The sequence below is a fragment of the Trichechus manatus genome, unplaced genomic scaffold (genome assembly GCF_000243295.1).
Source record: "Trichechus manatus latirostris isolate Lorelei unplaced genomic scaffold, TriManLat1.0 scaffold00117, whole genome shotgun sequence".
Classification (NCBI taxonomy): domain Eukaryota; kingdom Metazoa; phylum Chordata; class Mammalia; order Sirenia; family Trichechidae; genus Trichechus; species Trichechus manatus.
In genome coordinates, this window is record NW_004444053.1 from 7,939,004 (window position 1) to 7,964,139 (window position 25,136).

At 39.8% G+C, this 25,136-nt stretch overlaps 1 protein-coding gene across 4 annotated transcripts in view; it reads right to left on the bottom strand.

The window, feature by feature from the left end:
• RAB4A (RAB4A, member RAS oncogene family) overlaps positions 1 to 25,097 on the bottom strand; it is a 68,066-nt gene extending 42,969 nt beyond the window's left edge. For all 4 annotated transcript variants that reach the window (XR_002825264.1, XR_002825262.1, XR_002825263.1 and 1 more), the window contains exon 1: positions 25,011 to 25,097. Coding sequence is in view for 1 of the 4 variants with exons in the window: in XM_004384123.3 (XP_004384180.1) it covers positions 25,011 to 25,041 (31 nt within the window). In the remaining 3 variants the exon portion in view is untranslated. The remainder of the gene's footprint in view (positions 1 to 25,010) is intronic.
• Positions 25,098 to 25,136: the final 39 nt, after the last annotated feature.

A 25,136-nucleotide genomic window follows, 5' to 3' on the forward strand; every position in this document is an offset into this window, starting at 1 on the left:
CAACTCCATCAACAGAGTTTGGAAGGCAATGGAATACTATCTCCACAGTGTTGGAAGGAGGAAGGAGACAGGGAAAAAAACCCAAAAAATCCTCAACAATGCTGTAGAATCTTTTGTACGAAAAACTAACCTTAAAGATGGACTTCTGCTACTGAGAGGATGGAGTAGACATACTTTTCTCCTCCGTAAGTACAGCTAAAAACCGTGGATGTTATATATAAAACGAACATAAAAAGCCTTAAAGGTGAAAAGAAGAAGGCAGACTAAGGACGTGGGGCCCAAGGAATGACATGGTGTAAGTTTCCTGTGTCTGTTTCTTTTGCCTCAAATATTCCAGACGTGGAGCTGAAGAAACCAGCACCCCAAAACATCAATGAGCACAGATCAAAAAAGCACCAATAAAAAAAGCCTGCTCTCCCCAGCCAAAAGACCAGGAAGGACAAGAAAAAATCAAGACAGAAAAATTTTAGACATAACCACTCTACTCTAGCCAAACACCAACAAACCTGGGTCTTCATCATGTCACTCATGGCAGCAAAGGCTGGGGGTGGGGTGGGGGGGGATGGGGTGGTGGTGGCTAGACTTTCACCTTTGAGATGCTGTAATAAGGAATCTCGGCATCCCCAAATGGGTGGTATCAGAGCAGTCAAGTAGAAAGCTGGATTTCCATCCCTGCTAGCTGGTAATGAACTCCTCCCCTCAATATGGTTATCAGTGGAGACCATGGGGGAGCCAGAATTTCCACCCCCACCCAGCAGTTGACTTCTAGTTCCCCCCACTAGGTGGCAAAAGAAGCTGAGAGGGGAATCTGGACTTCTGCCCCTACCTGCTTTCCCCTCCCTTGCTGGAGTGGTGTCAGAGAAAGCTAGTTAAAAAGAATGTTTAAATAAGATAGTCTCATAACATAATACAGAAATTCCTGGTTTCAACTGAAAATCTCTCATCATACCAAGAATCAGAAAGATCTCAAATTGAATGAAAAAAGTAAATCGATCAATGCCAACATCAACAGATACTAGAACTACCTGACAAAGATTTTAAAGCAACCATTGTAAAACTACTTTAAGCAATAACAAACATGCTTAAACAAACAGGAAAACAGAAATTCTCAGCAAAAAAACAGTAGAAGAACCAAATGGAAATTTTAGAAGTGAAAAATACAATAACTGAAATAAAAAGCTCAGCAGGATGGGCCGAACAGCAGAATGAAGGAAAGAGGAAAAGAATCAGTGAACTGGAAGACAGAACAATGGAAAAAAACACAATCCGAATAAAGAGAAAACAGACGGGAAAAAAAATGAACGGAGTCTCAGGGACCTGTGGGAGTGTAACAACAGATCTAGATTCATGTCACTGAGTTCCCAGAAAGAGAAGAGAAAGGGGATGAAGTAGAAAAGCATTTGAAGAAATAATGGCTGAAAACTTCCTAAATTTGGCAAGAAGTATAAATCGACAGATTCCAAAAGCTGAGTGAACCCGAAACACGATAAACCCAAAGAAATCCATGCCAAGACGTATAAAAATTAAACTTGTGAAAAAGAAAAAGAAGAAAAAAAAATCTTGAAAGCAGGCAAAGAAAAATATACCTATAGTGGGAAAACAATTTAAATAACAGCAGATGTCTCATTAGAAACCATGGAGACCAGAAGAAAGTGGCACCATATTTTTCAAATGTTGACAGAAAATAACTGTCACTCAAAATCCTGTATCTATGAAAATATCCTTCAGGGAAAAAAAGCAAGGGGTGGGGGGGAGGAATCAAGACATTCTCAGATAAAGGGAAAAAAAAACAAAAACAAAACTAAGAGACTTTGTCACCAGCAGATCTATCCTAAAATAACGGCTAAAAGAAGTTCTCTAAACTGGAAGGAAACGATAAAAGAAGAAATCTTGAAATATCAGGAAGAAAGAATACAGTATCAAAAAACATGGGTAAATACGACAGATTTTCCTTCCTGAGTTTTCTAAATTATGTCTGACTGCTGAAGCAAAAAATTGCAACATTTTCTGATAAGGTTCCAAATGTTTGCAGAGGAAATATTTAAGATAATTATGTCATAAACAGAGGAGGGTAAAGGAAAGTAAAGGGAAGTATGGTTTCTATATTTTACTCAAACTGGTAAAATGATGACGACAGTAGACTGTGATAAGTTATGTATATGTAATGCAATACTTGGAGCAACTACTAAAAACACTATAAAAAAGAAATATACACAAAAACACTATAAATTTATAATCAAAATGGAATTCTAAAAAATGTCCAAGTAACCCTCAGGAAGGCAGGAAGAAGAAAACAGAGACAGGAAAAATGGACAACCAGAAAAAAAAAAAAGGCAGACATAAGACCTAACATTAATAATGACATTAAATGTAAATGGTCTAAATACACCAATTAAAAGATAGAGATTGGCAGACTGGATTAAAAACATGACATGACTATATGCTCTCTGTAAGAAACTCACTTCAAATATAATCATATAGGCAGGTTGAAAGTAAAAATGAAAAAAGATACATCACGTAAACATCAATCAAAGGAAAGTAGGACTGGCTATATTAATAGCAAATAAAATACACTATAGACCAAAAAAAAAATTACTAGAGACAGAGAAGGACATAATATAATAAAAAATGTCCATCATCAAAAAGACAGGAATCCTAAGTGTATACACAGCAAACAATAGGACTAGAAAATATGTCAAGCAAAAACTGAACTGAAAGGAGCAATAAAACTATCCCACAAGCATAGCTGGAGACTTCAACACCCCTCTCTCAAAAACTGATAAAACTAGACAGAAAATCTGCAAGGATGGAGAAAAACTCAACAACACAATCAACCAACAGGATGTAAGTGACATTTATAGAACATTCCACCGAACAATAGAATACATATTCTTTTCAAGTACTTACTGAACATAGATCAAGATAGACCATATCCTCTCCATAAAACAAACCTCAACAATTTTTAAACTCATACAGAATGTGTTCTCCAACCACAATGGAATCAAAATAGGAATCAGTAACAGAAGAACAACAGGAAAATCTTCAATCACTTGGAAACTAAACAACACGTACCTAAATAATTATCCATGGTTCCAAGAGGCACTCTCAAACAAAAAATAAATCAAATGAATATGAAAATATAGCAAAATTTATGGCACAGAACTAAAACAGTACTGAGAGAAAAATTTACATCACTAAATGCATACATTATAGAAGAGCAAGTCTCAAATCACTTATCTAAGCTCTTACCCTCAAGAACCTAGAAAAAGAGAAAAATAAACCTAAAGCAAGAAGAAAATAATAAAGAGCAAAAATCAATGAAACTGAAAGCAAAAAAACAGAAAAGATCAATAAAACAAAGAGCTGGTTCCATTAAAAAGACCAATAAAATTGATAAACCTCTAGCAAGACTGACAAAGGAAAAATGAGAGAAGACACAAATCACCAATATTAGGAATGAAACAAAGAATATCACATCCTCTGTAGACATCGAAAGGAAAATATGTGAATACCATGAACAACTCTACCTGCATAATATCTGACACCTTAGATGAAAGGGACCAATTCCTTGAAAAATACAAACTACCACAACTCACCTAACATAAAACAGATAATTTGAAGAGCCCTGACTCGACAGAAACAGGTTTTTTTATTATCCTAATACCAGAACCAGTGGCAGTCCTAGGAGAAAACAAAACAAAACACCAAAAAACCAACCCAACAAACAAAAAACTACAGGTCAATATCCTGATGAATACAGATGCACACATTTTTAACAAAACATTAGCAAGTAGAATTCAGCAATATATAAAAAGAATTATATACTGTAACCAACCAAAAAAATGAAACGTGCTGCCTCGAGTCGATTCTGACTCATAGTGACCCTATAGCGACCCTATGACTAAGCGAGGTTTATTCCAGAGACTGATTTTGAAATGTGAAAAATAATCAAGGTAATTACCCTATTAACAGACTAAAGACAAACAATCACGACCATATCTGGATGCTTAAAAAGTATTTGACAAAAATTAATACCTATTCATGATAAAAAAAAAAAAAAAAAAACTCTCAGAAAAAATAGAAATAGAGGGGGAATTTCCTCAACTTAACAAATGGCATTTACAAAAAACCTATAGCTAATATTACACTTAATGGTGAAAGATTGGATGGTTTCACCCCAAGACTGGGAACAAGGCAAGGATGTCCACTCTCACCTCTCTTATTCAACACAGTGGTAAAAATTTTAGCAAGTACAGTAAAGTACAGATCAGAAAGGAAAACATAAAACAGTCCCTTTTTGCAGATAACATGATTATCTAGAAAATCTGAAGGAATCTTTAAATAAACTCCTAAAATTAATGGAAGGGTTCAGCAAGGTCACAAGATACAAGACCAACATACAAAAATCAATTATACACTAGTAATGCACACATGGGCACTGAAATTAAATAAACTGGAGGGCATAATGCTAAGTGAAATAAGTCAAGCATATAAGGACAAATATTATATGATCCCTATTTTATAAGAAAACAAAAATAAATACATATATAGAGAGACTAATGTTCACTGGTTGTTACCAGGGAAAGGAGGAAGGAGGCAGGAAAGTACGCTTTAGATCGTAGAGACTTCTTATTTTTGGTGATGGGAAAAGTGGAACTGAATGTGGATGTAGTGAGCACAACACAACCAGAGTAAAAACGAGTGTCTGCGCACGGATGGATGAGTGTAGGCCTACAGGTACACGGGTAGGTACAGGCGTATACACAGGCAAGAAAAGACAGAAGTATCTACAGGTACGTGTAAATACAAGTATGTGAATGCAGGCACATATATTCATTGAAGAGGCAAATATGGATACTCCTCAGATATAACCAAAACACCTTCCAAGATTGGTTTTCTGGGTTTGAAAGCTTAGGACCATAGTCTCATGGGACAACTCAGTCAATTGGCATAACATAGTTCATAAAAATCATGACCTGCATCCTAGGGAAGTGAGCTGCATCTGGGGTCTTAAAAGCTTATGAGCAGCCATCTAAGATACAAATACTGGTCTTTACTTGCCAGGAGCAAGAGTAAGACGGTAACCAAAAGCTCAGAGAAGAAACAAGTCAACACAACCCACAACTTCATCCATCCTGAGATCAGAGGAACTAAATGGTGCCCAGCTACCACCAATGACTGTTTAGATCGGGGTCACAATAGATGGTCTTGGATAGAATGAGAGAAAAACGTGGAGCAGAACTCAAATTCTTAAAAAACAACAACAAAAAAAAAACAGCCAGACAAACTGGAACAGTACCGAACAGAGGACTCCCTGAGACTATCACCCTGAGACACTCTTTAAAAACCTAGAATCAAGCCTATCCCGAGATCACCTTTTAGGGAACAGCAGAGTGGCACACAAAATAAAGAATACTACCCATAAGATTGATGCTCTATTTAAAAACCATCTGTATGAGCCCAAAAGGTCAACAATTACTCGAGAGCAAAGATGAGAAGATATGCGGCAGGAAAACTAGAGTACTGGAAAGAGAACAAACAAAACACAAATGAAGAGAATGCTGACACGCTGTGACAAACGTAACTAATGTCACTGAACAATTTTTGCAGAAATTGTCAAACGGAAACCTAATTTGCTGTGTAAACTTTCACCAAACACTCAATAAAATATTATTTAAAAATAAATAAATAAATATAAATAAAAAACCTACCACAGTAAAACACCTCTAGGTCTATGCCCCCAAAACCAAACCCGTTGCTGTCAAATCAATTCTGGCTCATAGTGACCCTACAGGACAGAGTAGAACTGCCCATAGGGTTTCCAAGGAGTGGCTGGTGGATTCAAACTGCTGACCTTCTGGTTAGCAGCCAAGCTCTTAACCACTGTGCCACCAGCTCTATGCACAATGCCTTAGAAATAAAAATTTATTATCAAAGGACGGCTAACAACTCAGTTCATCCAAAGAGCTCATCCTACGGTTCTTCCAAAATATAAAAGGAATATGAACAGAGCAACTTTTTGTGTGTGTGTGCTTTAGATGAAGGTTTACAGAGTAAATTAGTTTCTCATTAAACAATGAATATACATATTGTTTTGTGACATTGGTTGCCAACCCCACAATGTGTCAACACTCTCCCCTTCTCGACCTTGGGTTCCCAATTTTGAAGAGAGGAACTTTAACTGAAGAACCAGAGCATGGAAAAATCAGGGAGCAGGAGCCAAAAGGGAGTTCCTGGCTGGTACAAATGATTAACTCACTTGGCTGCTAACTGAAAGATCAGCAGTTTGAGTCTACCTAGAGGCTCCTCAAAAGAAAGTCCTGGAGATTCATTTCTAAAAAATCAGCCAGTGAAAACCCTATGGAGCACAGTTCTATCTGAGGTTGCCAGGAGTCAGAGATGACTAGACGGCAACTGGTAGGAGCCAAAAGAGTTAAAGTCCCTGAGTTCAGAACTGGGTTCCTGATTCCTAGAGCAGGACAGGCCAAAGGCTGAATGCTGATATGGACAAAGCCTCTAGGTTCATCCTCAGGCCTTCCCTTCCCTTAAGCTGCCTTGTCTGGCAACTGTGCTTGCTTACAACTTTACGGGGTCTTTTTGACAATAAGATCTTAATTCAAAAAATTTCACTCTACTGAGAAAAAATCAGGTATATGACACAGCAGTTGAAGAGAATTTTTGAGCAAAAGGCCTCTTTCCGTTAACCCCAAACAGTCCTTCAAGGGCATCTTGAAGAGGAAACGAAAGGTGCAGCTGAGACACAAAACAATTATTTTTAAAACAAGTAGTAGTAAGTTTCTACCTTAAAAATTTAGAATTAATTTTTAATTAATTCTGATTGTTTAATCTTTGACATTTTGGTGACTGATTTTGCTTTTCAATCTTTGGACATGAGGTCACACACCTTAACCACATACAGCAAACTATAAACGCATAAAAAAATAAAGGTTAGAAGGATGCACATCAAACTGCCAACACTGGTACATATGAGAAGCTGAGGAACTGGGGAGGAGAAAGAGTATGAATGGGGTCTTTTTCTTCTTACTTGATATAATTCTGTATCATATGAGTTTTTTACACACATCTGTCAGTTTGCAGTACTGTGGGGGCTTGCATGTTGCTGCGATGCTAAAAGCTATGCTGCCGGTATCCAAGTACCAGTGGGGTCATCCACGGTGGACAGGTTTCAGCAGAGCTTCCAGACTAAAACAGACTAGGAAGACAAACATGGCAGTCTACTTCTGGAAAAAATTAGCCAGCGAAAACCTTATGAATAGCAGTCGAACACTGTCTGATGGTAGTGCCAGAAGATGAGCCCCTCAGGTTGGAAGGGACTCAAAAGACAACTGGGAAAGATCTGCTTCTTTAAAGTAGAGTCGAACTTAAAGACGTGGAGTCAAGCTTTCGGAACCTTCATTTGCTGATGTGGCATGACTCAAAATGAGAAGGAATAGCTGCAAACATCCATTAATAATCGGAATGTGGAATGTCCGAAGTATGAATCTAGGAAAACTAGAATTTGTCAAAATGAAATGGAACGCATAAACATCGATATCCTAGGCATTAGTGAGCTGAAATGGAATAGTATTGGCCATTTTGAATCGGACAATCATATGGTTTACTAGGCCAGGAATGACAAATTGAAGAGGAATGGTCTTGCATTCATCATCAAAAAGAACATTTCAAGATGTATCCTGAAGTACAATGCTGTCAGTGATAGGATAATATTCATATGCCTATAAGGAAAATGAGTTAATATGACTATTACTCAAATTTATGCACCAACCACTAAGGCCAAAGAAAAACTGAAGAGTTTTACCGACTTCTGCAGTCTGAAATTGATTGAACACACAATCAAGATGCATTAATGATTACAGGTGATTGGAATGCGGAAGTTGGAAACAAAGAAAGATCAGTAGTAGAAAAATATGGCCTTGGTTATAGATATGATGCTGGAGGTTGCATGATAGAATTTTAAAGCCCAAAGACTTCTTCATTGCAAATTAACTTTCTTCAATAACATAAACTGCTACTATACATATAGACCTTGCCAGATGGAATACACAGGAATCAAATCGATTACATCTGTGGAAGTAAACGATGGAAAAGCTCAATATCATCAGTCAGAGCAAGGCCAGAGGCTGACTGCAGAACAGATCGTCAATTACTCATATTCAAGCTGAAGCTGAAGAAAATTAGAAAAAATCCACGAGAGCCAAAGTACAATCTTGAGTATATCCCACCTGAATTTAGAGACCATCTCAAGAATAGATTTGACTCATTGAACACTAATGACCGAAGACCAGATGAGTTATGAATGACATCAAGGATATCATACATGAAGAAAGCACAAGGTTACTAAAAAGACAGCAAAGAAAGAAAAGACAAAAATGGATGTCAGAAGAGACTCTGAAACTTGCTCTTGAATGTAGAGTAGCTAAAGCCAAAGGAAGAAATGATGACGTTAAAGAGCTGAACAGAAAATTTCAAGAGGCAGCTCCAGAAGACAAAGTAAAGTATTATAATGAAATGTGCAAATACCTGGAATTAGAAAACCAAAAGGAAGAACACGCTCAATATTTCTCAAGCTGAAAGAACTGAAGAAAAAATTCAAGCCTTGAGTTGTAACAGTGAGGGATTCTCAGGGCAAAATACTGAACAATGCAGGAAGCATTAAAAGAAGATGGAAGGAATACACAGACTTACTGTACCAAAAAGAACTGGTCATATGATCAAGAACTGATGGTACTGAAGGTAGAAGTCCAAGCTGTACTGAAGACACTAGAGAAAAACAAGGCTCCAGGAATTGACAGAGTATCAGTTGAGCTGTTTCAATAAATAGATGCAATGCTGGAAGTGCTCACTGGTCTATGCCACGAAATCTGGAAGGCAGCTACCTGGCTAACTAACTGGAACAAAGCCATATTTGTGCCCATTCCAAAGAAAGGTGATCCAACAGAATGCGGAAATTACCAAACAGTATCATTAATATCACATGCAAGTAAAATTTTGCTGAAGATCATTCAAAAGCAGTTGCAGCAGTGCATCAACAGGGAACTGACAAATTCAAGCCAGATTCAGAAGAGAACGTGGAACCAGGGTTATCATTGCTGATATCAGATGGATCCTTGCTGAAAGCAGAGAATACCAGAAAGATGTTTACCTGTGCTTTACTGACTATGCCAAAGCATTCGACTGTGTGGATCATAACAAATTATGAATAACACTGTGAAGAATGGGAATTCCCAAACACTAAATTGTGCTCAGGAGGAACCTGTACACAGATCAAGAGGCAGTTGTCTGAACGTAACAAGGGAATACTGTGTGGTTTTAAAGTCAGGAAAAGTGTGCGTTGGGGTTGTTTCCTTTCACCATATTTATTCAATCTGTATGCTGAGCAAATAATCTGAGAAGCTGGACTATATGAAGAAGAACAGGTCACTAGGGTTGGAGGAAGACTCATTAACAACCTGCGTTATGCAGCTGTCACAACCTTGCTTGTTGAAAGTGAAGAGGATTTGAAGCACTTACTGATGAAGATCAAAGACTACAGTACTCAGTGTAGATTACACCTCAACATTAAGAAAACAAAAATCCTCACAACTGGACCAATAAGCAACATCATGATAAACCGAAAAAGGACTAAAGTTATCAAGGATTTCATTTTACTTGGACCCGCAATCAACACCATGAAAGCAGAAGTGAAGAAATCACAAGACACATTGCACTGGGCAAATCTGCTGCAAAAGATGTCTTTAAAGTGTTAAAAAGCAGAGATGCCACTTTAAGGGCTAAGGTGCACCTGACCCAAGCCATGGTGTTTTCAATTGCCTCATATGCATGTCAAAGCTGGACAATGAGTAAGGAAGACCAAAAAAGAACTGACGCCTTTGAATTGTGGTGTTGGTGAAAAATACTGAATATACCTTGGACTGCCAAAGAATGAACAAACCTATCATGGAAGAAGTACAGCCAGAATGTTCCTTAAAAGCAAGGACGGTGAGAGTCTTCTTATATACTTTGTACATGTTATCAGTAGGGTCCAGTCCCTGGAGAAGGACATCATGTTTGGCAAAGCACAGGCTCAGGAGACAGACTGACACAGTGGCTGCAATAATGGACTCAACCACAACAACAATCTTGAGGATGGCGCAGGGCCAGACAGTGTTTTGTTCTGTTGTACACAGGGTCGCTATGAGTCAGAACTGACTTGATGGCACCTAACAACAACAACAACATGTTTTTATGTATGGCTTAAAACATCAACCTAAAATTAAAAAAAAAAAAAAATACTATTTATGATCACTAAAAAAATACTTTGGCATAAATCTAACAAAACCTGTACAGGACTTGTATGCTAAAAACTACACAACATTGGTCAAAGAAATAAAAATTTAAATAAATGGAGAGACATACTATGTTCATGAATGAGAAAACATAGCATAGTAAACATGTCAATTCTCCCCAGACTGATATATAGATTTAATGCAATTCCTATCATAATTCCAGCAAGATTTTTTTGTAGATATAGACAAGATAATTCTAAAAGGTAAAGGAACTAGAATAGCAAAAGCAATTTTGAAAGAGAAGAATAAAGTGGGAAGAATCCGTCTACTTGATTTCAAGACTTATTATACAGCTACAGTAATCACAACTGTGTGGTATTAGTGGAGGAAAATACATAGATAAATGGGGCAGAACAGAGAAGTCAGAAATAGACCAACAAAAATATGCCCAACTGATTTTTGACCAAGGTACAAAAGCAATTCATTGGAGGAAAGACAGGCTTTTTCAACAATAATGCTGTAGCAACTGGACATCCATAAGCCAAAAATGAACCTTGATCTCAATCTCACACCTTATACAGAAATTAACTGAAAATAGATCACAGACTTAAATGTAAAAGATAAAATTATAAAACTGTTAGAAAAAAATATGAGAAACATTTTAGGACCTTGACCTAAGCAAAGAGTTCTTAACTTGACACCAAAAGCATGATCCATAAAAGAAAATAACTGATAATTGGACTTCATCAAAATTAAAAACTTGCTCTGCATAAGACTCTGTTAAGAGGATGAAAACATAAGCTACAGATGGAGGGAAAATATTTGCAAATCACATATCCAACAAAGGGACTTTTATCTAAAATATATACATAACTCTCAAAACTGAACACTAAGAAAACAACCCAATTAAAAACTGGGCAAAATACCTGAATAGATATTTCACCAGGAGGGTATAAGGACGGCAAGCAAGCACATAAAAAGATGTTTAACATCATTAGCCATTAGAGAAATGAAAATCACAATGACATCCTATCACAAACCTATTAGGATGACGAAAATAAAAAATACTGACAATAGTAAGTGCTGCTGAGGATGCAGAGCAACTGGAACGCTCATAAATTTCTGTGTCAGAATGCAAAATGGAGCAGCCACTCTGGAAAACAGCTTGGCAGTTTCTTCAAAAACTAAATACGCAACTACCATGACTAGCAATTGCATTCCTGAGCACTTATTCCAGAGAAATGGAAACTTAAGTTCATAACAAGAAGGCCCTGGGTAGTGCAAACAGTTAATGTTCTCAGCTGTGAATGGAAAGGTTGGCAGTTTGAGTCCACCCAGAGGCACCTCAGGGGAACTGGCAATCTACTTTCGAAAAATCAGTCGCTGAAAACCCTAGAGAGCACAGTTCTATTCTGACACACATGGGGTCGCCATGAGTTGAAACTGACTGGATGGCAACAGGTAAGTTCATATAAAAACCTGTCCACAAATGTTTAGAGCAGCTTTACTCATAGTAAGCCCAAAATGAAAACAACCCAGATGTACTTCAACAGGTGAATGGTCAAACAAACTGTGGTACACTCATACCATGGAATACTTCGCAATAAAAAGGAACAAGCTATTGATACATGCAGCACTCGGGATGAATTTCCAGAGAATTATAGTGAGTGAAAAAAAGTCAATCCCAAAAGATTACCCACTGTATGATTCCATTTATATAACATTCTTGTAATGAAAAAAATGTAGAAATGGAAAACAGATTAGTGGTTGCCAGGGGTTAAGGGAGGGTGTGAGTGGGAAGGAAGTGGGTGTGGCTATAAAAGACAAACTGAGAGATCCTTGTGCTGATGGAATACTCTGTATCTTGACTGTGTCACTGTCATTATCCTGGTTGTCATATTTGCACTTTAGTTTTATACGATGTTACTGGTTGGGGGAACTGGGTAAAGAGTACATAGGATCTCTCTGTACTTAAAACTGTATGCAAATTTACAATTACCTCAAAATAAAAGTTTAATTAAAAACAAAAAAGAATAGATGACATTATCAGACATGACTGTGAATTAGGCACAGTCCCAAACTAAAAAAAGGAAACAGTACCCAGAAGGAAGGACAATAAGCAAAACCGTCCACTGTATTATTTTCTGTCTGAAGATACATGTGTTTGGCTGACACATACAAACCAAGCATCGCAACAGGCAATTAATTATTAGACAAATAATGGTATAATACAAATACAATCATATCCCAAGATACATCCTTTTAGGTGACAAGAATTCAGCTTTATAAGGCGTTTCAGTTGATACTCCTGTTTGAGGCTGACTGAGATTTCACACACCAGGTTGCTGAGCAAGAGCCAGGTACATGTGCCGCCATCACCACCCTGGGTGGTAGGAAGCACCACCCATCTGTGTCACGGTGCACCTGGTCTGCTAAGTTCACAGCAATGATGGTCTCACACACCACGCCTCCGTATCAGTAAGTATGACAGAATCTGCACTGGGCTTACTGACTGATTTTTATTATCTGTGAGATTTTTTTTTTCTTCTTTTCCTTGCTTTAACTTGAATTATATACACATTGAGTACTGCGTGTATGTTTTGTACATTAAGTATACAGTGCTTAAGAGCTACAAAAAAAGCTTCAAGTTCAGGTAAATAGTCATATTTAGAGTAATTAATGAAGGAAAATTGTCTGGTTAGGTTGTATTGAGGTAATTGTGAACCAGTTAAGGAATTACGTCTATTTTCTCTTTTTGGTGTTGTTTTATTATAATTGGGTATTAATTTGGAGGCTCAGAATCACATAAAATTTTTTTCTCATCCAATATATGATGTTACATTCACCCAGGGAGTGTTTCCTCAGGAATGAATTAAGCTTCAAGGTATAGGAAAGACTGTATTCCAAAATAGAAAATCCAAAGTGAATATAGTCTACTGGTGTACTTTTAATTTTTCATAGGAGAAGTGTTAAAGGAGATCACAGGAGAGGTAACAAATAATTAGAAATCAGTCTTGGATAAATGTCAACCACTCAGAAGACAAAATATAGACCAGGAAAAAAATGGTCTCCAAGCCACTGAAACGGTGAAAGTAAAGCCAAAGGGTAAAAGGCCGCTGATGTACTTTATAGGGGAATCCTCTATATTTTGCAACTTACTGATTTATTTTTACATTCATTTCAAGCAACTTCTATTATCTAATTTCCCAGACCACAGATTAGAAAGCACTTATTAAAGCGGGACTGTGTCGGAATCAACTCAACAGCAATGGGTTTGGTTTGGTTTTGGTGAGCTATAGGCACAATGACAATCAACTGCTGACAGCAAAGGCAACAACTGACAGCAGGAAAGGAGCCAGAGAAGTGACTGTATAATATAGCCCAGTACACGGTGTTCAACAACTGATATTCAATGGCGACCCTGAGTCTTCAGGAAAGTTAAAATCATATTCAGTAGATAAGACATGACGTTTGCCTTCCTAATTTCACTCCCAAACAATAGTTTTGCTTTTTAAGATTTCCAAAGGTCAGAAATCAATGGTGCCATTGACTGTACTATTGATTCAATGTGTTTTACTTCCTACAGAAGAGGTAAGGAGTGTGGGGGTGCCCATTAGAGTTTAGGTAGAGTGGAGTCATTCTGAGAATGAGTCCTTGGTTTCTGGAGTAGGGGACCATTTGGTTTGTTGATACCAAGAACTGACAGGAATATTGAAGGTTTAGAGGAGGAACACATTTTGAGGCCAAATAATGAGTGCAGATTCAGAGATTAAACTTAAAATATCTGTAAGCCAACTAGGTGAAGATTTCAGGAGGCAGCTCTCATATGGAGGTGAATATGAAAAGAGAAGCTAAGTAAGATAAAGGCTGGAGAGTGTCTGCTGCATTTGGCCATCAGCAACCTTGGTGAAATCAACTTCAGGTGAGGAGGGGCCAAAGCCTAATTACAGTCAGTCAAAGAAAGGAGTGAGATGCTGTAGATGAAAAGTATTGACAGCTCTTACAAGAAGCCTGGCTGTCAATTATTGTAATTGCTGTTAATAAGTCATAAATCTGCAAAAAGTTGAATTGGCAAAAGTCGTGTGGTAAATATATTTACAACAATGACAAAAAAAAAAAAAAAAAGGAGCTGCTGAGGATGCCTACCTACAACCTAAAACCTCACAGGACTCGGTTTCTTGGCTTGGAGGTTTAGGGTCACAATTTCATGGGACATACCAATTAACTGGCCTAATAATGTGTTTAGGGCTTCTGTTCTACCTCAAACTCGTTGTGTAGTTCCCAGGGTCTTAAAAGCTTGCAAGCAGCCATCCAAGACACAACAATTGTTCTCTATTTGCCCAGAGCTACAGAGGAAGAAGAAGAGTCAGGAACAGGAGGAGGATATGGAATGTGTGGCTAACTGCCTCCATTTGCCATGAGATCAGAACTGGATGGTGCCCAGCTACCATTACTGAATGTTTTGATCAAAGATTCTCTAGAAGATTCCTGATTAAAAGGGGGAAAATGTAGAACAGAATTCAAATTCGCATGGACTCCAGACCTTCTGGAGCCATGGAGGCTGGATGAATCCCTGAAATACTGCCCTGAGATAACTTTAAACCTTAAACTAAAAACATCCTCTGAAGCCTTCTTGAAACCAAACAACAGTTTAGCTTAACTAGTAAAGAATGTCTGTCTACCTTGAGCATTGTGCTCTTTCAAGATCTATGTATATGGGATCAAACTGACAACAGCAACATGACAGATAGGGAACTTAGGGGGCGATGAGTTTATGTTAATGGGAGAGGACCAATTCAGAAAAGGAGGGTGAAAATGGCTGCACAACTTGAAGAATGTAATCAATGTCACTGAATTGTGAATTGTACATGTAGAAACTGGTGATTTGGGGTATGTTTTGCTGTGTATATTCTCAAAAACAATAAAAAAAAAAAAAAAAGAAACCTGGCTGTGTCAGAAAGAGACAGGGGTAAAGAAAGATGCAAAAAGTTTTTTTTTTTTTTTTTTTAAAAAAGTAAAAGACAGGAAATGGCCAGTGGGAAAAAAAAGGAGGGAAGAGGTGACAGAAATTCAAAGAAGGGGTCTAAAGTTTAAGGGAAGGATTAGCCTTTGATAAGAAGAAAGACCTCCTTTCTTCTGAGACAACCAGAAGTTGTTAAGGATAAGTGTGAAGGTAAATGAGTTTACAGGTTTGGGAAAGGGAAGGGGAAGAAAGAAAATTTCCTATCATGGCATCTTTTTCCTCCATATCATCTACTGGAGGTGAGATAACATGCTTGAAGAGATTAGTGAAGGTCTCAAATAGCTGATGTAGAAAAAAGGAGGGATGACCAGGCAAAGGAAAAGAACTGCCAAGTACTAAGTTCCCAGAGGGAACTAGAGACCATAAATGTTTAGTGATGTCAGTCTGAATAGGGCTTTGTCCAGCAAAGTTCAAGAGCTGTGAGGCAGATGGGTGAAAAGCCAGGGTTGGAGATTTGCAAGGCATGTGTAGCTGAAAGACAAAGAAGAGGTGTGAGGGTACAGGCAGAGAAGCAGTGAAATAGGTATCCAAGCTGGACAGGGAGCAGCTAGTGGCCTGAAAAGAAGGGGGCAGGAGGGGAAGGACCAGGAGCCTGGAGCTCTTAAAATGAAGACTGGATGTAGTGGCAGTGGATGAGAATGAGACATCAGACAATGTCCAAGGAGCTGCTGAAGGGAAGGTGAGCAGGATGAAGTCCAGGAACTGTGAAGCTAAGCTGCTGACTGAGCCCTCTACACGGACGCTGCAGTCACCTGCCATCAGAGAGGAGTTGGGATGCAGTGCCCAGCTATAAACTCAGCGACCTTGCTGAAGAAGGAGTGACCCAGAGATCATCACATAAGTGCAGACAGAAAGAGCCAGTAGAGCATGGAACATAAAATGACATGTACTTCAAAGGAAAAGAAAAATCAGTACAATGGTCAAGGAGGAATGAAGCAGCAGGAACCTTGGTGAAACACTAGCTTAGGAGAGGCAGAAGGCTTGGACGGAGGAGAACATCTGACATGTGGAAGGCAGGAAAACAAGTAGCAAAGGGGTGGGAAGGACAAGGAAGACTCTCCTGGGGGCTCTGTAGTTCTGCCTGGGGTCTTGGTGGTTTACCTGAGCTGGAATTAAATGTCAGCAGCATAGACCATCCAGAGATCGAGCCTCGAGGTCCATGACAGGATCTGTGACTTGCTGAAGCAGTCATTTGGACTGCTGTAAGGCTGGTGTGTGAAAGCAAGGTACTTAGCAGGTGAGCGAACCTGGCCAACCACCCAGCATCTAAATTGCAATTTCTTAGTAGCTTTCTACTTGAAGTAAAGTAAAAAAAGCTATTCTCCCAAGGTGTAGAAAAGGAAGCCACCAGTGCAGGTGACAGAACTGAAGAGATCTAATAAGAAGGTCGTCAACGACGGCAACAGGTTTTTTGGTAAACCATTAAGTTCAGTCAATTCTGACTCACAGTGACAGTACAGGACAGAGTAGAACTGCCCCCACAGGGTTTCCAAGGAGCGGCTGGTGGATTTGAACTGCCAACCTTTTGGTTAGCAGCCTGAGCTCTTAACCACTGCCCACCAGGGTTCCAAAATCTATCCATATGGGATCAAATTGACAACAGCAACTCAAAAGGTTAGACAGGAAACTTAGCAGGCAGTGAGTTTATGTTAATGGAGGAGGCATAACTCGGAAAAAGAGGGTGAGAAGGGTTGCACAACTTGAAGGATGTAATCAGTGCCACTGAATTGTACATGTAGAAATTGTTGAATTGGTATATGCTCTGTTGTGTATATTCTCAACAACAAATAATTAAAAAAAAAAAAAGGTTGGTGGTTCAAACCCACCCAACAGCACTGTGAAAGAAAGGCCTGGCGACCTGATTCCATAACAATTATAGCCAAGCAAACCCTATGAAGCAGTTCTACTCTGTAACACACAGGGTCACCATGAGTCAGAACGGACTCAACAGCAACGGGTTTGATTTTTTGGTTTTGCTTTTCCAAACAACGTTTTCAAAATTCTATAGCTTCGGGGCATTATACAGCTTAGTGCCTTAATACTCAAATGTGGTAGCTGGACCAGTGGCACCTGCATCACCTGGGAGCTGGTTAGATGCAGAGTCTCCATCTGTCTCAGACTTAGTCAGAATCTGCAATCTAACACCCCAGGGGACTCATGTACCCATTAGTTTGAGAAGCACTGGTGTAGTGCTTCCCAAACGTTGGTCCTTGGAAGTTTTCAGTGGATGAGAAAAATAAAATACAAATATTTAAAATGATGAATTTATTCAATTTAAATAAATGCCCTTCATTCTGATGTCATATGCTTCCTTTTCTGACATTGTTTAAATGTCCTATCTTTTATGAAATTAAGGTAATGGTAGGTTTTTGTTTTTTTTTAAACATATTTACTTTTCAATTCCCAATTTAAAAAAAAATTTTTTTTTTACTGTGCTTTAGGTAAAAGTTTACAGAGCAAATTAGTTTCCCATTCGATAGTTTGTACATAAAGTGTTCTATAACATTGGTTGCACTCCCCACAATGTGTCAGCATTCTCCCCATTTCCACCCCGGGTTCCTCATTTCCTTTCGTCTGGTTTTTCTAACCCTTACTGCCTTCTCATCTCTGCTTTTGGGCAAATGTTCTTTTGATATCATATAACTGATTGTTCTAAGGAGCACATTCCTCTCGGGTGTTATCGTTCATTTCATGGGCTTGTATTATTTGGCTTGAAGGTAGTCTCCGGGAACGGCTTCAGTTCCAGGTCAGAAGGGTGTGTTAGGGTCATAACTCTCAGGGGTTCCTCCAGTCTCTGTCAGACCAGGAAGTCTGGTCTTTTTTGTGAATTTAACTTTTTGTTTTACATTCTTCTCCCACTCTGTTCAAGACGCTCTGCTGTGATCCCAGTCAGAGCAGTCAGTAGTGGTAGCCAGGCACCAACTAATACTTCTGGTCTTGGGGTCATGTAAGATGTGGTTCAGGGGGTCTATTAGTCCTTTGAACTAATTGTTCCCTTGGGTCTTTGGTTTTCTTCACTCTCCTTTGCTCTGGATGAGAAGAGACCAATAGTTGTATCTTAGATGGCTGCTCGCAAGCTTTCAAGAGCCCAGACGCTATTCACCAAAGTAGGATGCAGAACACTGTCTTCATGAACTATGTTGTGCCAACTGACGTAGATGTCCCCCGAGTCTATGGTCCTTCGCCTTCAGACCTAGGAAGTCCATCTTGCAAGGTGTTTGGTTATGGCTAAGAAGTTTCCATGACTGTGTCCCTTGTATGTACTGTCTATATTAATATACATGCAGCACCTACAATTATGTGTGTAGAAATATCCACAACCAAGCCTATATCTGCAGGTGGGTGTGCTCCCTTATACCCTCCCACACCTCTTTAGCTTACCTATCCACCTAAGTATCCGTTTGTAAATTACTGTTTTCTAATACTATCGTTGCAGGATTGTCTATGTTTATAGTACCTTAGTTGCCGTTTATTCTTGCGTTCTTCTCAGTGTCTTCCTTCGCTTTGGTCATGTTGTGCTGACTTCCCCCATGTTGTGTATTGCCTTTGCCTTTACCAATATTAACATGTGTCTTCTATCTAGTTAGTAATTTTCCCTCCCTCCCCCCCCATCCCTGATAACCATCAAAGATTTTTTTTCTGTGTGCAAAACTTTTGTTGTTGTTGTAGTTGTATAATAGTAGTTTCATACAATGTTTGTCCTTTTGTGAGTGACTTATTTCACTCAGCATAATGTCTTCCAGATTCCTCCATGTTATGTTTCACGGATTCATCGTTGTTCTTTATCGTTGCATATTATTCCATTGTGTGAATATACCATAATTTGTTCATCCATTCATCCGCTGATGGGCACCTAGGTTGTTTCCATCTTTTTGCTATTGTGAATAATGCTGCAGTGAACATGGGTGTGCATATGTCTATTCGTGTCACGGCTCTCATTTCTTTAGGGTATATACCTAGGAGTGGGATTGCTGGATCATCCAAATTTTGTTTGAAATCCACAAACCTGGGGGCCAACTCCATGGTGAGAGAAGCATGACTTTCGAGTCAGCTAGATCTGGGTTTCAACTGTGGTTTGCTTTGCCACCTAACACCTATGTAACCGTGGGTGAGTTACTTAACCTAAAGTCCAGCTTCTAATCTATAAAACAGCATGTACTTCACAGGGCTGTTGACAGGGTTAAATGAAATAACAGACTAAAAATTCCTAGGATGCAGAGTAACAAAGTACATACTAAATGTTAGTTTTTTCCCGTGACATACATTTTTTGGTAATTATTCATGATATAGTTCAGGTAATTTCTCTAACATCAAGTTATTTTATACTTTATTAGAACCAGGCAACTTTGCGGATACATTTCCTTTATCTAGCATACCCTCCTCATTCCCTACTGCCTTATCAAGCCTCAATTTCATCACTTTTGACTACCAAAGCCTATGATAGATTTTTAAAAGCTAGTATTCTGACAGTTCTCAGAATTATATGGTAAAAGCCATAATACCAAGCTGTTTTCTAAATAAAAATACCAAGAGTATTATTATGATTAAAAAAAAAATAGCATAAGACCAGCAGTTAGAGTTGTGTGTTCTTTTGTTTCATAAACTGTTTCCACTGTAGATCGCATAAACTTCAATTTGTAGAAATTTGTCTTAGATTTTTCCTCACTCTCAAACTCCCTCAACACTTAATTTTTTTGGCATTTTCCCCACCAATTAAACTTTTTAACTCGTTCCTGAACATCTTTGCTTGGTGCTACATATTTGACTTGTTAGTTTAGCCCTATAACTCCTGGTCATCAGGAATTACTTTTTGCCAGCGTGGGATCTCCCAGGTTTCTGATGGGGAAGTAAAGTTTCTAAGGAAGTTACAGTAATTGGCCAGGGCTTTAGGAATGTTGTAAATCTAATAACATTTGGAAGAACCTTGCTTCAGGTTAGAACATTCAGAGCGAGGGTTTCAGGTTTCCTGTCTGTTTAAGATTTCAATTTTGTATTACAATATTAAAGAAAATGAATTCCAGTATTCCCGTGGTTAGTGGCTTCACAGTAACTACTACCCAGTCCATAGAGGGTGAAACATTGCTTTAATATGCTAAAAAGCAGATGGACACAGTGAATTAACAGTACATTGTAAGCACTGGCTCTTTTTTTTGCATCATATCCCTGTAAAGCTATACAGTGCCTCATTTTACAGAAACTAGAACAAGAGCACAGAATAAGAATACAAAGGAATTTAAGATCAAACAAACATTCCTTTACCAGTTATCTAACAGGCAAGTCCCTGGGAGGGAGGGAACAATGCTATGCAAATATGGCCAATGATAAGTGAAGGTGACATATCAGTACTATGGTTTTGGTGACGGTTTTATTTCAGATTGGCAACTTCAAGTACCACACTTCCTCTTTCCAGAACTAATTTCCTAATGAGGTAAAGATTAAATGCAAAGTTAGTGAAAATATATTTAGAGAAAACCATAAAACGAGACTACTAATTGCTATGGACTGAATTATGTCCCCCAAAATTACGTGTTGTAAATCCTAACCTGTATGCCTGTGGTTATAATCCCATTTAGGAATGGGTTGTCTTTGTTATGCTAATGAGGGTGGATTAGTGTAGGGTGTATCTCGAGTTAATCTTTTTTGAGATATAAATGATTAAACAAGCAAGCCAAACAAGCAGAGATGGGGAAAGAGAGATGCCAAGCCACATGAAGATCGTCCAGGAGCAGAAGCTCAGAAGAGACAAGGACCTTCCTCTAGAGCCAACAGAGAGACAAAGCCTTCCCCTAGGACCAGCACCCTGAATTTGGACTTCTAAACTGAGAGAAAAATAAATTTGTTTGTTGAAACCACCCATTTATGGTATTTCTGTTATAGCAGCACTAGATAACTAAGGCAGAATTTGTTATCGGGAGTGGGGCTGTTGCTCTAACAAATATCTAAAATGTAGAAATGGTTTTGGAATTGGGTTATGGGTAGAGGTTGGAAGAGTTTTAAGGTGTCTAACAGTAAAAGCCTAGACTGCCCTGAAGAGACTGTTGGCAGAATTATGGACGTTACAGGCAATTCTGGTGAGAGCTCAGAAGGAAGTGTGAAGAGCTATAGAGAAAGTCTCTATTGTCTTAGAAAATACATATGGCACCAGCAACACAATGTTGCTAGAAATGAGGACATTAAATGTCCTTTTGGTGAGGCTTTAAAATTTCCACCAAGGATGCGGCTACACAAACTTTTGTTAAAAAGATTAAGCCTGTGACTAATGGATCTAACCAACTACCACATCAGAAAATCCATCAGCTTAGACCGAAGGGGACAGAGAAGTAACAAAAGGGAAGACAACTGTCTGCCTCTTGGAATTCTACAGGCAGGAAACAGGCCCAAGGAGCAACATCTATTGTCTTCCAAGAAAAGAAAAGAACCATCCCTGAAGCAGCTCGATCAGCAGAACTGTTAGAAGGAACACGGGAAGCAGAGATGCTTTGGTCTAGGGGAAGGGCTACAACCTCTGGGGTCTCAAATGGGTGGGGTCATGGCCTCTGGAATCTCAAAGGGTAGAGCCATAATATCCTAGGTTTCAAAGAGTCAGATCTTTACCAGCTCGGTTCTGGAGTGTGGGGTTGCCATTCAGTTCGTCCAAGAGGATGAGGCTGCTGCCCAATGCTGAGGGGGCAGGGCTGCCATGCCCAAGGGGCAGAAGAACGGGGCTCATCAGGGCTGAGGGTGTGGGGTCACCACTCAGAGAGACTAGGAGAATGAGGCTGCCCAAAGCCAAGGAAGCAGAGTTGCCGCCCCAGTGGGCCTGGAAGGTGCAGCTGAAGCCCAGAGTCGAGGGGCCTCCACCCAGAATCCAGAAAGCATGGCCAACACATGTCTAGAGGCATTGCCCAGATGGTCTCAAGAACAGAGGATTATTTTCAAGACTTGAGAGCTAATGTAAATTGTTCTGCTGGGTTTTGGATTTGCTTGGTGCCCATTACCCCTTCTTTCCCTCCAATTTCTCCTATTTGTAATGGAAATGTCTACCTTGTGCTTGTTTCATCATTGTACTTTGGAAACAGATAACTTGTAGTCTAGATTTGACAGATTTGAAGATGAAGAGGAATTTTGCCCCAGGATGGAATAAGGCTAAAGTCTCATCCATATTTGGTTTGATGATTCAGAAGATGAGATTTCGGGCTTGGAGCTGATTTAAAATGTTTGAGATGATGTGATGGGGTGAATGCGTTTTGCATGTGGGAAGAACGTGAAGTTTGGGAAGGGTCAAAGTGTGGAATGCTAGGATTAAATTGTGCCCCCCAAAAACATATGCTGTAAATTCTAATCTCTCTGTGGTTATAATCCCATCTGGCAATGGGTTGTCTTTGTTATGTTAATGAGACTGGATTAGCGTAGGGTGTGTTTTAAATTAATCTCTTTTGAGATATAAAAGAGATTAAACAAGCCAGTGAAAGAAGCAGAGATGGGGAAGAGAGATGCCAAGCCACAAAAGACCACCCAGGAGTAGAAGCTCAAAGAGACAAGGACCTTCCTCCAGAGCCAATAGAGAAAGCCTTACTATAGAGCTGGCACCCTGAATTCAGACTTCTAGCCTACTAAACTATGAGAAAATATATTTCTGTTTGTTAAAGCCACCCATTTATGGTTATTTCTGTTGTAGCAGCACTAGTTAACTAAGGCACCAATGCTCAAAGCCTTATAATCAGGATTTAATTAGTTAATCCAGGATACTGAAAAGTTCAATTAACTGGGTCTAAAGTAAAGAAGTAGAGATGCCAAAATTATTCTATATTTTATCAATTTTATCATTTCATATTAAGAAAAATGAAACTTATAATAAACTTATCTCCCGAACTATTCCTGTCTGTCCTTCTTTCTTACTAATTAATTCATGACCCCTGTCCCCACCAGTTTTCTCATTTGGACTTTCCACTCCTCCCCACTGTACCTTACCTAGGTGAAAGAAAAAAGTGTGGGGGAAGGGGCACTTGAAAATAGGGAGAAGTAGAAGTATGACCAGCATTTGTTAGAGAAACATATTTTCCTTAGGAAGTCCATGACTGTAGAAAGAACCAGTTATAAAGGGAAGCGGACCACATGGATACAATTCACACTGGCATGTACAGCTGACAATACTGGTACTTACAAAGCCCTGCCTTCATGGCGGGCTTCCTATGCCTTCTAAGAACAGAGCATCATTCCCCAACTGCCACAAAGAACAAGAGTGGTCAAAGATAGACCAAATCCACTCTGGCCCCATGACGTGACCCACCAAAGACTTCTCATTGCTCTTAGGAGAAACACCAAAATGCTTCACTAAGCTCAGCCCCAATGAGGTCCCTGCTTACCTCCTTGTCTCTTCCTCATCCCTCTCCTCCAGGGTGTCAATCTACACTTCCATATCAGAATTCCATTTACCTCAGGGCCTGGGCACAAGCTGTTCTGTGGTGCTGCCTTGCTAACTCTCCCTGATCCCCCAGCCTTTGCCAGGTTTTTTTCCAACACACTTCTAGATCATTATATTTCTTCAACTGCCTGGGTTTTTATTACTCATTCATTAGTGTCATAACTAACACTGTCTTCCCCACTGGACTGTAAACGCCATGACCCTAGAGACCCAGAGACCATCTCTGCCGACTCCCTGATGCATGCACAGCATCTAGCACCAAAGCACTTAGCTTCACCACAGAGATTCCACACTCATTTGTGGAATAGGATGACAGTTATTGCAGAAGCCAAATGCCAAGGGCAGATGGATGTAAGAGGACAGATGGAGATAAGACTGGCTGGAGGCATATACTTCTGAACTTGAACCTCTCTCTGAGACTCCAAAACTCCCAAAGTCTTAATCTAAGAATGCATACAACTTAGTCATTAAAAAAACCAAACCCACTACCCTCGAGTTGATTCCGACTCATAGTGACCCTACAGAATGAAGCAGAACTACCCCATAAGGTTTCCCAGGAGCGGCTGGTGGATTCAAACTGCCGACCTTTTGGTTAGCAGCCGTAGTTCTCAAGGACTGTGCCACCAGGGCTCCTAAACAGTAATTAGAGACTGGTAAACATGTCCTCAACCCTGATACCGATAGTTTATTCCCACCACCCAGAGCTGTTAAAAAGCAACATAGGCTATGAATTGGGAAGCCTTTCATTTATTCAAATAAATATTTGCTGAGCACCTCAGCTCTCAACGCTGTAGGGGAAACAAATATAAGGCAGGGCTTTGCTTCCAAGGTGCTTATGGTCTTAAAAAGGAGACAAGACACGTTTATAAATAGCCACACTGCAAGCCAGAGCCGGCTAAAAACCCCACTAGAGAAAGAAATGACCTGAGAGGCCTCCGTCGGAACGGATGGATTTGTCCAACGACAGTTCTTCGGTGTAATCCCAGCAGAAAGCACGGAATTGAGAAACAGTAAAGGTCAAAACACTGAAATACAGGAGTCGCCCTAAGCCCTTCAGGTCCCTGGCCGGGGACAATATCGCAGATGGAACCGGGTCTCGAGCTGGTTTCCCCAACCTTGAGCCACTGAAGTTAGACTAAGCAAGGAGAAATCTGGAGTATAAGGGGGTTGGAGGCAGAAGAGAACTGAACAGACGGATCGAGTACATGCCGCACCCCAGCCTGGACCCGCCGTCCCGCCGGGAGGCGCCCGCCCGAGACCCCCGGCCCCGCGGCCCCGGCCGGCCAGGGCCTCCTACCGTAGGTCTCGGACATGGCCGTCTGCGACATCTTGGAGCGGCGCCGCCTTTTCCCGGGTCACCGGCTGCAGCGCGGGCCGGCCGGCGGGCGGGGAGCGGCAGGAAGGGCCGGGGTCGCTCGCACCG